The 16,139-nt window shown below is 44.8% G+C and overlaps 1 protein-coding gene across 1 annotated transcript in view; it reads left to right on the top strand.

Moving 5' to 3' along the window:
• The window catches only part of bcar3 (BCAR3 adaptor protein, NSP family member), a 41,097-nt gene extending 24,980 nt beyond the window's left edge, over positions 1-16,117 (top strand). Inside the window, exons 5-17 of the mRNA XM_056414018.1 lie at positions 5,027-5,155; positions 6,195-6,320; positions 6,774-6,890; positions 7,164-7,396; positions 9,572-9,672; positions 10,160-10,282; positions 10,697-10,921; positions 11,954-12,564; positions 13,015-13,130; positions 13,660-13,831; positions 13,996-14,107; positions 14,290-14,493; positions 14,612-16,117. Coding sequence (XP_056269993.1) covers positions 5,027-5,155; positions 6,195-6,320; positions 6,774-6,890; positions 7,164-7,396; positions 9,572-9,672; positions 10,160-10,282; positions 10,697-10,921; positions 11,954-12,564; positions 13,015-13,130; positions 13,660-13,831; positions 13,996-14,107; positions 14,290-14,493; positions 14,612-14,790 — 2,448 coding nt within the window. The 3' untranslated portion in view covers positions 14,791-16,117. The remainder of the gene's footprint in view (positions 1-5,026; positions 5,156-6,194; positions 6,321-6,773; positions 6,891-7,163; positions 7,397-9,571; positions 9,673-10,159; positions 10,283-10,696; positions 10,922-11,953; positions 12,565-13,014; positions 13,131-13,659; positions 13,832-13,995; positions 14,108-14,289; positions 14,494-14,611) is intronic.
• Positions 16,118-16,139: the final 22 nt, after the last annotated feature.

Here is a 16,139-nt window from a genome sequence, read left to right as displayed (position 1 = left end):
GCTTCATTTAATTCTGGCAGCAACCAGATTTGATTGGATACGTTCAGACAAAGTAACACAGTGAGTATTATGCAGCTGTTGTACAACAGCCAGATGTGGGGACCTGGTGTTGAAATGCAGAAGCCACTCAACCAACAGAGGTGTTTTCTCCACCGGGTCCAGGACTTTAAACCAACAAAATGCCGACCTTTAACCTGCTTCTCAAATGTTGGCCATGACAATAAATTCAGAAAATGTAAAACAATCCGGACAGAGCACCTGTCTTGGTCCTCAATGTAATGCAATTGAATAAATACAGAATACAGTATCATCTCCTAGATGTATTGCTTTGACGCACACATAGACCCGCCAGTCAGATGCCTCCCGGCCTAAACACAGGAAGAAGCGTTCATCTCGTTGTGAGTAAACAGGAAAGGTGGGGAGCTCGTGATCACGGATCCCAAGAGATCCTGAAATCAAAAGATTCCGACTCATTAACTTTCATGAACCTTCCCAGAGCCTTGAGAATGTCCATCCAACCAAATGTACAGCTAGAGACAGAGACGGCGTGCCCTGCACTTATTTATAAATAAATAAAAAAGTGGAATAGAAAAAAAACAATTTCATTGGATTTTGCATAAAACATTTCATTCTGGGTGAAAGGTGGAGAGATGGAGGTTGTTGCTGAATAATCAAAAGTGTTCCTTTTACTTTGCTCCTGCATGTAATGTCTGACACAGTTTTCTAAACTTCACGCTGACTTAATTTGACAGCTGGATGGATTTATGCAGTGCAGTGGCTAGAAACAGCAAAAGAACAGAGAGTGCAACAAGGCGGGAGAAGGGAGGGAGGGAGGGGAGGGGAGGGGAGGGAGGAGAGGATAGGAGAGGGGAGGGGAGGGAGGAGAGGATAGGAGAGGGGAGCGGAGGAAAGGGAGGACAGAAACTAAAAGATAACGAGAAGAGGAAATACCAGATAAACAGCAGAACAAATGTGTTATTTCGATACTGATGACGGCCACCACGTGGTCTCTCAATGGCAAGAAAAACCTGCCGTACCATATTTGTTATCCACCTGGTTTTTTGCTAACGTCATCTCTCATCCTGCTCATCATCAAATTTAACACCAATTGTTGATATTTTAAAACGATAAGTCAATGTTTTTTTTTGTTTCCGGCGGAAGATGTAGAGACTTTCTGCTGTCCTGATGTCAGTGGGGAGCTCGTTTCACCACTGAGGAGCCAGGACAGCAAACAGTCTGGATTTTGGATTACAACGTCCATTAGTGTGTGTGTGTGTGTGTGTGTGTGTGTGTGTGTGTGTGTGTGTGTGTGTGTGTGTGTGTGTGTGTGTGTGTGTGTGTGTGTGTGTGTGTGTGTGTGTGTGTGTGTGTGTGTGTGTGTGGGTGTGATGATGAGGAATGTAAATAATAATGTGAAAAGGTTGATTGTCCTAACCTCACTGAACTCAGAGGACAAGCAGCCCACAGAGTGGTCTGCTGCCTCTGATTGGTCCACAGCAGCTCAGACTGGATTGTCCCAGCAAACAAAAAGAGCTGCTTTTGAACCTGAGCATCATCTCGTCCAGACGGAAAGCTTTCAAGAGTTGAAGGCAAAACTTTCTCTTCATGCAAGAAGTCCAGGAAATGCAACAGGATTTCCCCAGCGGTTTGATTTTCTTTGAACAATACCGTCTAAAAGTCTCACAACTTATTATAGACTATTGCGTTGGCATGACAGTGTTTTTAGAAATTTCAAAGAATTGATATGAGAGAGGAATACATGCCCAATGGTCCTGTGATAATCTTTTAATTTATTGTATTCATCTTCGCTTGAACGTATATATATATTCATACTGTGGTCCAATTAGTGCACCGTGTCTTATAGACCAGACACAGCCACAAGAGGAATTATAAGGTATTAACATATATATGGAATGCTTCTCTACAGTATGAAACTATTCTGATTGTTTACTTATTAGGTGCAACTCAGTGGCAGAGTAATATGTCTCTCTTTCTCAAATAGTTTTGTCATCAAACTACAAACGTTCAACGGTTCACATTTTGGATGAAGGGATTTTTTTACCAGTAACCAATTGTATGAGCGCTGAATGTCTACAAAAAGTAACTACAGCCAAACAATACATTTTGTGAAATACCCATTAATTTTTAGATTCAACTTTACACAAAGTACAAGTACTGGTGCCATGAAATGCAACTCCCTATATTTAGTGTTTCTAAGCAATATACACATATATAATAAATACATGGTTTATCTATACTGTTGTCAAATCAGATATTAGTAATGTAGAGTATGTGTCAACAAGTCTCCCATGAAGACATTACGTGTTGCCATGTAGCGACGCATGAAGACAGTGAAGGTGTCTTAATGGCTCAATCAGGACGTCAGAGCACTGAGAGAAGAAGAGAGGAGAGGAAGTGAGGATGTCAGTACAGTCCACTGTTGTGTCCTGCTGTGGTCCAGATGCACAGGGTGGTACGCTACAAATGCACCTGCTCCCTGAGGATGACATCATATTGCAGGGTCTTATTAAAGGCCAGCCTGTAAAAAACACTCCCATCCACCGTTTCCATTTCTCCTCCTCTCTCACTCCTTCCATTTCTCCCTTGTCACTCCTTTACTCTCTCTCTCTCATTCTCTCTCTCTCTGTTCTTCTTCTGTTCATCCTTCCTTAGCTATACACGATCCATTCCATCATTCCCTTCATCCTTGTCTCCTTCCTTCCATACATCCTTGTCTCCTTCCTGCCATGCATCCTTGTTCTCTCATTGGCTGCAGGTGTAAACACATTTGTTGTTGTTGCAATTAATGTAATCACAGATGTGACCATAATCTAGAACAAAAAAAAGACATGTTATTCATTAGAGCTCCAACACAAGTCAAGTAAACTGAAGCCAGCTCCCGTGCTTTCAGTCCATCCAGTTAGTCTCTGTCAATGTGTTGTGTAACGCCGGTGCTGTGTGTGTGTGTGTGTGTGTGTGTTTGTGCGTGTGTGTTGATGATTGGGACATACTGCTTCCAACTGACATGTAACAGAGAACCAAAACAAAAAGTAAAACAAAGTAAAGGTGATATAACCTCTGAGTTAAGGACAGGACATCTCCCACTTCCTGTCTGCCTCCTTTCACATTCACATCCTTAGAGAACCTCTTCTGAATGAAGTCCTCCATGTTGAAGTCCTCTGTCTTTGACTAAGGACTTGAAGACAGGAAGTGCTTCCTGTCCAGTCCTGCCCACCAAGAGCAAGATAGAGGTAGAGAGAGAGATAGAGAGGTAGTTAGAGTTAGAGGTAGAGAGAGAGAGGTAGAGAGAGGTATAGAGAGAGAGAGAGAGGTAGAGAGAGGTAGAGAGAGAGAGAGAGATCAAGCAGTTTCGAGATGAAAGGATGCACACGGTTCCAGTTTCATGGGGACATTATAGAGTTATTTCCAATTTAATGGACACGGTTCAATAATTCCTGTGCGTGTGTGTGTGTGTGTGTGTAGGTGTGTGTGTGTGTGTGTGTGTGTTAATGTCGGCACTCACTGTCAGATCATTCTGCCTTGAACCTCTTCATCCATGAAGGTTTGGATCAAAGTCTTCTTCAGAGGGGCTTCGAGGCTTTAAGTTTCAGTGTCCTCTGCCACTTTATTAAAGGTCGCTCCAATTAAGTTGCAAATATCCAAAATTACATGATAGGATCATACAACGGTGAACCTGCAGTAGAGACGTCCTCCAGTTGTACAGCAGCGTGAGCACATAACCAACTAGTGTCACCTGTCAACTCTAAGGGGAAGTTCAGGGAAGTGTATGCGTCACAAGAGAGCATGTGTGTGTGTGTGTGTGTGTGTGCGCGTGCGTGTGTGTGTGTTTATGTGCGTCAGGTGAGGGTGTGTATGGAGGCAGGTCTGGGTGACTGGGTGGGGTCAGGATGGAAAGACAAGAGAGGAAAATCACAGAAGACAGATAGACAGAGAGAGAGAGAGACAGAGAGACAGAGAGAGAGACAGATAGACAGAGAGAGAAAGAGACAGATAGACAGAGAGACAGAGAGAGAGAGAGACAGAGAGAGAGTGTGTGAGAGCATGTTGCCTAAAAAAAGGACTGGTGTGTGCTTGAGAGCGAGCTGCTCGACGTTTGTATGTGTTGGATATGAAGTGTGTATTTGATTGAGGGAGAAAGCGGGAGCGATGCAGAGACCCAGCAGCTGCCATGTAAGTGTGTGTGTGTGTGTGTGTGTGTGTGTGTGTGTGCGTGTGTGTGCGTGTGTGTGTGCGTGTGTGTGGGTGTGCGTGTGTGTGCGTGTTAGACTTTCTGGGCTCGGTGTCTGGATTTGAACGACTGATCAACCCCTCGATCGTCTGTCAGGCGTCTGAACACGACCGGACTGTTTATTCTCCTGTCGTCTGTGTTTGGGGTTATTTTCAATCAGTTTTAAATTCATATTGCGTGTTGTCAAATTGCACAGATTTTTTTGAAGTCTGATGGCTTCTTGTCTCGGAAAGTTCTCATTTTGGTTCCCGGCTCTTAAAAAGCGTTTCACTTCTTCAAGCCTCGTTCTATTCTTCATGTCATGTTGTATGAGTCGAGTTGAGCCTCATTGCATGTTTTTAAACTGCTGCTGTTATTTCATGTTTACTCTGCAGTTTAATTTGGCACCTTGGCTTTTCCCTACCAGTTGAATTTTTGTTTTAAAATGAAACTATCATTATTTGTATTATTATTACTGAAAGTAGTCGTAGTTGTAAAAGTGGCAGCAACAATTGTAGCTGTAGTAAAAGTATCAATACTAATAAATGCATTCACATTTGGATTTATTGCTATCATAAGAAAACACATGTAAAAGCTTAGCTTTAGCTTTGACTTTGTGACTGATGAAGAGCTGTGACTGATGAAGAGTTGGCGTGTCGTTGTTGTTGATTCCTCACTTAATAAATCTGAGATGGTAAATAGTGTACAGGAAACTTGATGAATGAAGACACTGATCTGTCTGTTCATGGATTTATTTACCTTTATTCTTCTCTGTGTTTCTATTCTTCTTCATGGCAGTTCTCCAGAGATCAGTTCATCGTGGACTGCCCCTCGGAGAAACTTCGCCGAGAGCTGGAGGAAGAACTAAAGCTCAACTGTGAGGAGCCGAGAAGCCACGCATGGTACCACGGAGCGATTCCCCGACAGGTAACACACACACACACACACACACACACACAAATCTGAGTCATGAGTCCCTCCTTTTAAACTCCGAATTTAAAACCTGTTGAACCAGTTCACCTATTATTAGACTGCCACACTGCGCACACAGTGCTTACAGGAAGATTATAACTTAAATAGTGGCCTCTGGAGCGGGCTTGGGGTATAACATACGGTCAGTGCATAAAAAGCTCTCTCTGTATGACGTATATGTGTGTGTGTGTGTGTGTGTGTGTGTGTGTGCGTGTGTGTGTGGGGAGAGAGAGATTATGTGTTCCCTCTAAAAGCTACTTTGAGATGTAATCATTTTTAATAAGCTGCTTCCTTTGGCTAAACTAAACTACCAATATACACTGTACAAACACTTGCTTAATTAAAGTCTGTAACTGTGCATGAAGGGTTATACCGTTTGTGTGTGTGTGTGTGTGTGTGTATATATTTGTCTGTTCATGTGTGTGCATGAGTGAGAGAGAGAGAGAGGAGCGAGCAAGAGAGAGATAGAGAGCAAGGAAGAGAGGGAGAGAGAGAGAGAGACAGGAGAGGCAGTACATGTCACAAGAATGTGATGGATACAAAGATTACAAAACAAACATTTACAGCTCATTAGTCACCTGTCAAATACAAGATTTGAAATCAATCAGTCATGCAATGAACATCCTTTTAGGTTTAAAATGAGCCAAAGAGGACAAAGAGCACATTTCCCATTTGAACGTTAAATAATTAATATTACTTTCTAAATTCTGTAAGAGGTTGATGCTTTAAATAACTTCATGTCCTACACAACCGCTGAAAGCCAGCCAAGCTCATAAAGAATGTAGCAGTATAACAGCCGACTATTATTAGATTTAATTAAATGTTTGGACTAAAATCAAACAGTGTCCCTGTGTGTGTGTGTGTGTGTGTGTGTGTGTGTGTGTGTGTGTGTGTGTGTGTGTGTGTGTGTGTGTGTGTGTGTGTGTGTGTGTGTGTGTGTGTGCGCGTGTGTGTGTGTGCGCGTACCCATATGTAATCTTCTGTGTTGCTCCAGGTTGCAGAAAACTCGGTGCAGCGTGACGGAGATTTCCTGATCCGTGATTCGCTGTCCAGTCCAGGAAGTTATGTTCTGACCTGCCAGTGGCGAAATGCTGCCCAGCACTTTAAAATCAACAAGACGGTAAAACACTTTGAGATATAAAACATAAAATTGGTATTGTGGTGAAGTCCATCCTACACTTCTGAAAAGTCCTGTGAATGTCCTCTCAAATGTTAATAATAAACAAAACACTGGTTTATGAGACCAAAGACAACAGATGACGCTGTTGATGATCGTGTGTATTTGTCTTGGCTTCACTGAAGACAGCAAACAATTGATTTCATGCTCCACACTCAGTTTATCATAAAGATTTCCTGCAAAGTCGGATATGGGGATCTTCTCATTGACGGTCTCAATTGTTCACATCACTTTAATATCAATGTCATCAAATCAAAGAAGCCGAACGCTAAAGACCCCCCCAAAAAAAAGACGTATTCGGTTTAGATTTTTTTCTTATATTTGCAGATTCCTGAGGAATCTTTTTCAAATGTAATATTATATAAGTAATACTCATTTGGGACATCCCTACTTCAGGTCGTGATGCTGAACGAAGCCTACTCCAGGGTCGAGTACCGGCTGGAGAGGGAAGGGTTCGACAACGTCCCGGCACTCATAAGATACTATGTCGGCAACAGAAAGTCGGTCTCCGAGGTGGGTTCGGTCACATATTATTAGACACATAAACAGTTTTAATAGGCTCTTTGACACAGTTAATTTGTTGGTGCGCAGTAATATATGGAAGCTAGTGTGTTTTCCTAATTGCAGACACATAAAAAAGCTTTATGTGCACTAAACTTTGATGACAAATGCCATCCAAAGAATGAGTTATTCGCATTGTCGAATAGAAAGAGTGTTTGATGGTCGAAAACATGTGGAGTTTACCGCCTTTTCTTTCCCGCCTTTTCCTCTGTCCGTGCATCGAAGGTGGTCGGAGCCATCATCTTCCAGCCAATCAACAGAGGGCTGCCGCTACGCTGCGTGGAGGAAAAGTACGGCCTGCCCAGCCATCACCGAGAGGCGCTCGCGATGCAGGAGAGGTGCAGTCGGAAGCGCCTCAGCCTCAACATCACCAACGGACACACACAGGACAACGCCCACGCCGCGCAACACGGCACACACTGCCGGGACACCGGCGTGAGCCGAGGCGGCCAGCTGCGGTTGGTACTCTCCTCCGACACAAGGGCGCCGATTAACGCCAACGTTCCTCGGAGGCTCGAATGATCTTTGTGTGTGTGTGTTGTTTCTGGACAATCACATCTTGAGCGTGTGTAATTTGTTACATTTGACAAATACCACGTTAAAAATCAGGCTTTTTAGCTCCAAGCGACACAAGCCCATGACTAAAAATGGGTCGTGGGCTGCAGACCAAATAACATGCCGTCTGCTGAATTTGAATAATGGAGCTTTACTCAGTCATTCTCTCTCTCTGTTTCTCTCACACTCTGTGAACGACTTAAATCATTCCTTTAAATCCCTTCCTGCTTTTAACTCGTATCCTCAAGCTGTTTACATCCATCACCCAGGCAGGGGGCTGTATGTATATGACAAGTTCCATATGTATCTCAAGCCCTCTATAAACACAGACGCGGTGTATGTCTGACGTTTTCAGCCAAAAGGAACAGAGGTGTGTCATTTCACGAATACACAGAGCTTAATGTACGGAGTCTGCCTGAGGGAAGAGAAAAGATAAATATGTGGTCCAGAGTAGAACCGCACATAGAGGCGGAGAAGAGAAGAAAAGTGTCGGGGAGGAAGCTCCCCGACACTTTTCTTCTCTTCTCCGCTCTAATAAAACAGTTGTTTGTTTCTGATTTAATCCATCCATCCATTCTCATCCGCTTAATCCGGGGTCGGGTCGCGGGGGCAGCAGACCCAGCGGGCTGACCCAAACTTCCCTATGTTGGCCGGATTTAAGAGTTCCTCAAAGTGCTCTTTCCACCGCGGCGATGTCCCCCGTCGGGGTCAGCAGCCCCCCCCCCCCCCTGGCTGAGAACAGCCTGGGGTAGGCACTGCTTTCCCTTACGGAGCCATCGGATGGTTTGCCAGAACCTCCTTGAGGCCAACCGAAAGTCCTTCTCCATGGCCTCCCCAAACTCCTCCAATGCCTGAGTTTTTGCATCCATGACCACCGCAGCTGCAGCCCTCATGGCCCGCTGGTCCCTGTCAGCTGCTTCAGGAGACCCCCGGGCCAACCAGGCCCGAAAGCTTCTTCAGCTTGACGGCTTCCCTCACCCCCAGTCCACGACCGGGTTCTTGTGTTGCAGCCACGACAGGCACCGATGACCTTCCGACCACAGCTCCTATCGGCCGATTCCACAATAGGGTCTTTGAACATGGTCCACTAGGATTCCATGTCCTCAACCTCCCACAGGATGTGTGAGAAGTTCATCCAGAGGTGGGATTTGAAGACTTCCCAGACAGGGTCCTCCACTAGACGTTCCCAGTTCACCCTTACTTCACGTTTGGGCTTGCCAGGTCTTTCTAGCCGACCCCCCCCCACCATCTGATCCAACTCACCACCGGGTGGTCATCAGTTGACAGCTCTGCTCCTCTCTTCACCCGAGTGTCCAAGACACACGGCCGCAGATCAGATGATACGATTACAAAGTCGATCATTGATCTCCGGCCTCAGGTGTTCTGGTACCAGCTACACGTATGATCCACCTTATGTTCGTTATGGACAAACCGTGGCTAGCACAGAAGTCCAATAACAGAACACCGCTCGGGTTCAGATCGGGCAAGCCGTTCCTCTCAATCACCCCCGCCAGGTTTCTCTGTCATTGCCCACGTGAGCGTTGGAGTCTCCCAGGAGAACCATGGAGTTGGCAGGCGGCGCCCTTTCCAGGACCCCTCCTACCGACTCCAAGAAGGCCGGATACTCTGAACTGCGGTTTGGTGCAAAGTCAGAGCCTTACTCCCCGCAACCGGGTAGCTGCTCCATGTTTGATGAGCCCCATAGGCAAGGCCCAGCCACTAGAGTAGACGCTCGCCGGTGAACTCCCCTTCTGGGTCTGGCTCTGGTAGGGTGCCCCAGTTTCCCTTGCCCGGGCGAAGTAGCTTCATTCCGTGGGGTGCTCTTCATCACGTTTTTTTTTAACCGCTCTTAGTCTGGGTTCGAGACCTGTTTGCCTTGGGAGACCCTACCAGGAGCTAATGCCCGGGACCACATAGCTCCCAGGATCACTGAGCCTCTCGAACTCCTCCTGAGGAGCGAATCTATTAGCATTATTAACATTTTGAATAATATTTTATTTTTATTTCTCCTTCACGCATGTTTATGTGTACATATATTTATGTGATATTTAGTTACAGACCTTCGTTTTCACTCACAGGTTGAAGGATCGCTGTGGCAGCCAACCAGCAAGTCTCAATCAGGTCCAAGAGAGGCGGCGCCCGCTCAAGGCGCACCAATCAGAAAGCTACCTGCCTCTTGGTGAGTGAACGTGAGACTGAAGGCCTTAGGATGCTTCCCACAATGATGGAGACTATCAGTCCAAAACAGTCTGACAACTCAACCCCTTTCACACAGTAATTGGAGAAGTCATTTTGTTTTCCTGTGCACAACCATGTGCAACACTTTAAAAACCCTTCGTGACGAGCCAGGTCGAAGGTGTGTGCTGCTTTGAGTTATTGCAGGCAGACATTAAGTTTTTTCAGTGAGAGTGATAATACAAAGTGTGTTTGTAAGAAGCAAGCTGGAGCCATTATTCACGTTTTTGTTCTGCAGATTTTAGAGGATCCGATCTGTAAATCAAAAAGAGATCTGTGAGATAGAATCAAGTCATTTGTATCGCTCTTCTCGTTTCCTTTCGTCCCCCTTTCTTGTTGTATCTATCTTCTCATCGACACACCCTTTCCTTCTTTATTCTCATCTCTTCTCTCTGTAACAACCTCTACTTGTCGGCTCTTCATCTCCCCAGGATGCAAAGCGCCCCAGCGGTCTCCTGATTCTCTCCCGATCCCCAAGTCTCCGGTGTTCCGGACGGGCAGTGAGCCGGTGCTGAGCCCGTCTCTCCCACGGAGGTCTGCAGAGCTTCTGGCAGGTCAGTAGATCAGTAGAAGCTAAAACCCGGTGTAACTCACATCTGCTGGATGACAACGCCTCTCCACTTCTACGGGCTCTAGCACAGAACCTGCACCCAGACATATCTCCATGGCTTTCTTGTGTTACATTTTATAAAGGCATTAAATTGTAGCAATACAGTTCACCTCTTATCGCTCGTTAAGTCAAAAACACAAACCTGGAGGTTTAGGCCCTCTCCTTTTTGGCTGCTGCATGTGAATCCCAAAAAAATATAAAGTAAAGTGTAAAAAAAGGACAGACTGCCACAGAAACAAGATACGATGTGTCTTTCATACAGACGCAAAGGGGACTTGTGATATGTCTTGATTCCATTTGGATCCAACAATAAAGGATGGAGTGTGTCTGATAAAACATTTTGTTCACGTGTTTCCAGGCCAGCCCATCCGGGGCTCGGACAGCCAGCTGTGTCCCAAACCGCCTCCCAAGCCCAGCAAGGTGCGGCTGGCTCGACTGACTCGCTCCACGGGCCTTCAGCCACTGGTTCCCCCCTCCTGCTCCTCCAGCCTCACAGACTCCTCCTCCACATCACAACATTTGAATGCGCCTGCCCTCGACTTCACATGCGTGGACACTCCTGGCTCGCCGTGGAGGAGTGAAGGTGACTTTTTATTCATAAAATGCATCCACGCAAACTGTTATTCAAAATAGTTTCAGGAAATATGAATATGTTAGAACTCTGAGACAATAACTGCTGCTCATTAATTACGGTGTTTTAATTAATTGCAGGTGACTTCTTTATTTTTGTCGCCACACCACATCCACGTTGTTTGATGACACCTCAAAGCTTTTATAACTACGGTCTTTTGATTGTTCTGACCTCAAATCTAAATAATAAGAAGGAACACTTTAAGAAAAAAGGTCCTCTGAATAATTCAGTGATCGGGCCCTTATAATAGTAATAACAACTTTACATTGTCATTATATATAATATGGTTAAAGTTCCGTGAGCCTGTTCCATGATTCTGTTCCATGATTCTGTTCCATGATTCTGTTCCATGATTCTGTTCCATGATTCTGTTCCATGAGTCTCTTCCTTCCTCTACCTGGTTGTCATGATCCCAAAATTTTATCTTTTATACGATACCTGCCATATATATCATGATACCCGATACCAGAATTCAATACAATACCATAAATACGATACTGGTATATTTATCTACAGTAGTAATAAAAAAGTTTAAAAAATGTTAAAGCCGAAGTCGGTCTCAAAAGCTCCACAACTTAACACCACTCGCTGTGAGAGCTGCGCAGCGCAGTGCGTGCAGACAGCATGTAACGGAGCGGAGCAGCGCGTGAGCTCTGATCGCTCTCTTAATGAAGTATCGGTGCTAAAAATATGCAAAATCATATCGTTTTTAACGTACGGGTACTTTGTTAGTATCGCTACACCGTGCAGCGTGAAAGCAGTAGATGTAGCGGGCTGACACTCCAATCTAAACTCTCCAAACAAATTATCTTCGGATCTCCACGATTCATGTGGATGACCTATTTTGATTTGAAAACGGCGAATTTCGCCGAAAGGTGACAAGTTTGCAAGTATGCTCGATAAAAGATCTACTGTCTATTGATGTGCTGTCTCCCCCTTAAAGTCCAGAAGGAATGTGTTCACCCTGTGTTTGCTACTCCACAGCAATCCCAGGCCCTCCTGTTCCTCCTGTGAAACCGCTGAAGCTCCTCCACCAGCTCCGCCCCGGGTCCTCCACTTCTATACTTTCACCTGCTGAACTTGTTCCGGGTTCAGATTCAGACGCAAACACCGGGTGGAGCCCTGCAGACCTGAGGTCTTGCAGCCCGCTGGCGTGGCAGGAATCGAATCCTCTTCACCCCATCACAGACCTCGAAATTCTGCCTCCACTCTGCAGCTACGTGGAGAGACTGAGGAGAGAGGGGGAGGGAGGGAGAGAGGAGGAGGGGGAGGAGGCGGGAGGGAGGAAAGGACTGGATAGAAGCTCCTACCATCACGCCATCGCTGCCTTAGAAAACACCAGCGGGGAAGAGGAGGAGGACGCATGGAGGGAAGAGGAGGAAGAGGAGGAGGAGGAGGATGAAGACAAGAGGAGCATTTTCCAGCGGCCGGTCGAGGAGACGGAGTCGACGTTCCAGCCGGCGGAGTTTGGATCTCGACTTCTGCCGCCGGAGAACAAACCGCTGGAGATGGTGGTTCTGAAGAGAGCGAAGGAGCTGCTGCTCGGCCACGATCACCACAGCATCGCCCGACACCTGCTGATGGCCGACTGCCTGGTACGCACACACACACCGACACACACACACACACACACACACACACATTCACACACCTACACACACCCACACACACACACACACACACACACACACAGTTTAACTATTTAATTCAGGGTAATTATCGAATTGCTATGTTTATTTATTTTAATCAATCCAGGAATTGAAGCTTACTTTGAAGTCTACATGACCACTGAACATCTCCTGTGATACAGTTTCTAAATCCGTAAACATATTGGAGGATCACTTGATCTTTTTTTTTTTTAACAGTAAGAACCTTTTCCAGTTGAAGGATATAGTCTTCTCTAATGCGCAGACTATAACATGCAATGCAATATCACACACATAAACCTTATCAACACACACAACACAGAGAATGAATAAGAGAGGAAAATAAAACAACTCCATGGAATCGATGGCCTCTTTTAAACCCTTGTTTTCTTCCTCCAGGTTGCGAGGATAGTCGGAGTGACTCCAGAGGTTAAAGGTCAGATGGGCGTGTCTTCTGGTCTGGAGCTGGTGACGCTTCCGCACGGTCGACAGCTGAGGCTGGACCTGATGGAAAGGTACACACACACACACACACACACAAATCACATTGTGTCACAAATACAGAATAAAGTAACACATTTTCAGGAAGTTTAAGTCCCCTTAAAAAAATTGTTTGAAATGTCTGGGAGTTGTTCACTGTCTTGCTGAGAGTCAGATGAGAAGGCACAAGAATGATTATATTTATGCATATACCTCCGGAAACAAATGATAAATTAGAAATATAGATATTTTATATATATAATTTGTTTCCTGCCATTTTTGTTACTTTGTATGTTTTCTAGTGAGACACTGGGTACTTTCCTCTCTTGGGGTCTCTAGATTGGTTGTATTTTAAGGGGATTAAAGACAGAAAGTGGTTTTACTGAAGCTGAAACACCAACTGCACCAGCACTGAGATTTGAGATGACGCCAATAGTGATTTATATTCTCATCGCTTTAAGCCTTTAGCCACTGAAAGATCCAATTAGAAACCGATTGAAACCAAATCAGAAAATGCATTTCCGTCCGCTGGTGTTGATAGTCCTCGTCTCCTCCGTCTCCAAGGCACCACACCATGGCGATAGGCGTTGCCGTGGATATTCTGGGATGCACGGGCAGCGTCGACGAGCGGGCGTCCACCTTAAATCGCATCATTCTGGTGTTGTTGGAGCTAAAGGATGCGGTGGGTGACCTGTTCGCTTTCACGGCCCTGATGAAAGCTCTGGACCTGCCACAGGTAACACACACACACACACACACAACAAACTTGATATCAAATGTACACTTTATTCGCAAGCATGTGTCGTTCTGTTTGCATGAACGCATTAAAACAACTGATATGTACAAAACAGATGGTTTCATGGTAGTTTGAGACAGTTGAAGTGTTGTTGTTCTCTGCAGATCAGCCGCTTAGAGGAAACATGGACGACTCTACGAAGGAACTACACACAGACCGCCATCAGCTACGAGAAAACTCTCAAACCTTTCTTCAAGAATCTGTATGAGGGCACAGGTACTGAACACAAACACTATCAGTGTCTAGTGGTAACACTTTAGGATCGACAGCAGTTTATGAATTTATTTCAGTCCCAAAGAGCCAATGAACCGTCGCCATGTTGCGAGCCGTGTGGAAGCAATCGCTCAAGCATAGCTACGCTCTGACTTCAGACGTCCCCCCTCTTCCTTCTCCTGCAGCTTCCTCACCGCCGGTGGTCTGCGTCCCCCTCCTGCTGCCCCTCCTCACTTTAATGGAGCGTCCGTCAATCACACCTGAGGGGGCGGAGCTCTGGGAGACCAGCGACCAGAGCTGTGACATCATGCTGCGCCACCTGGAGGCCGCGCGCGCCGTCGCAGACGACGCACAAAGCTACACGGCCAACACGCAGAGGATCTTACAAGGTTAAAAAAATAATTACGTAAAATGCACAGCGTTATACACAAAGACATTACATATATTGTAATTTGATAAACAGAAGATGTCAATACAACATAATAGTTGTGTTCTCTCTGTCCTCAGGGTTCTCGTGCGATGAAGAGCTGCTGGAGGTGTTTAAAACAGACTTTCAGCTGCGGCTGTTGTGGGGAAGCCGAGGAGCTTCAGTCAACCAATCAGATCGCTACAACAAATTCAACCTCATCCTCACAGCGTTGTCACGGAAACTGGAGCCCCCGCCCAAAACACAGACCGTAATCTGAATTCACCTGAGCGACAGCTCCCATTGGACGTCTTTAGAACAGGTGGATCGGAAACTTTGTGTGGCGAAGGAAAGAGGAAGAAACTGTGATGAGGTGGAAAGTTTAGACAGAACGACCTGCTTGGAAATCAAACCACACACACACACACACAGTATTCCGCTGTTCACAATCTTCTTATTTCCAATGCCACTTTGGCTGCAGACTTTTTAACCATCTAATAAGACAAGTGTCCAGTAAAACTCTACGTTAAAGAAATACAAGTTCATTTAGAATGCACATTACCAACTCACAGCTGTTCACGTGTGGAAACACTCTCACATACGAGCATAATCTAAAAGATACAGAATGTTTATGAAACAAGGTTGAGATCATTATTACGTCGTGCTCCTTTAATCTATTGCTGAGACCAGGAGACGCAGCATCTACAGGTTACTAAACCTGTAGAATAAATGGTGAAAAGTACCATTTGGTCACGGGTAAACTTGAACAAGGACCTTTTTAAAGGGAATGACTGATGTGTGTGAGAACAGAGCAGACGAGGGGCTTAAAGGGACACGTTGGTTTAGAAATGTTGCTTTTTTCTTCACAGGCACTTTTTATTTTTACTCTGACATTCCAGTTAACGGAGAACCTGTAGTTCCACGTGTAGACCAAAAGAGAAAAACTATCAAATGTAAGAATGTACCCTTTCAGTCGTTAATGAACTACGTATTTATTCCTGGTAATTCAGAGTTATAATACAAACCCAGACAATATTTGTATGAAAGGAGGAAGGACATTTACCTTTAAAGTCAAGGTCTGTGCATATTGTCTGGATAGAAAGTGTATTTAAAAGTTAAAATGAGATTGCTGGCTGCAATTATCTTTGACCTTTTATACAAAATCACTAAAAAAAAAAAAATCTAAAAATAGTTAATATATATATAGTGACACATATATTATTTAATATCAAGGTTTCCACAAGGTGCTTTTCCCCCAAATCACCAGATGAAAAAGACAAACTCCAGCAAACCTTTTTTTAATGATCATTTTTACAGTATTTGCATATAGTAGGAGCAGAACATCTGATTTGTAGCAGCAATTCAAACTTCCTGTCCATGTGTAAATGTCACTCGAGGATAATATTGTTGTTCCTGCACCTGAAAGAAATGAAGTGTGTTAACGTGTACGAGACTAAAGTTGTAAATATTTGTAATATTAGCATGTTAATAATATTACTGTACATATTTTCTGTAGATGACTGACTGAAGAAATAGAAGTTGATGATTTTTATGTTTTTATTATGATGAACTACTGTGCTGAGAATTAATAAATATGATGTACGATCTGCCGAGGTCAAATGGCTTTAA

Source organism: Pseudoliparis swirei, chromosome 5 (assembly GCF_029220125.1).
Source record: "Pseudoliparis swirei isolate HS2019 ecotype Mariana Trench chromosome 5, NWPU_hadal_v1, whole genome shotgun sequence".
Classification (NCBI taxonomy): domain Eukaryota; kingdom Metazoa; phylum Chordata; class Actinopteri; order Perciformes; family Liparidae; genus Pseudoliparis; species Pseudoliparis swirei.
Note: the sequence above shows the minus strand (reverse complement) of the source record. Positions and strands in the feature narration are given on the sequence as shown.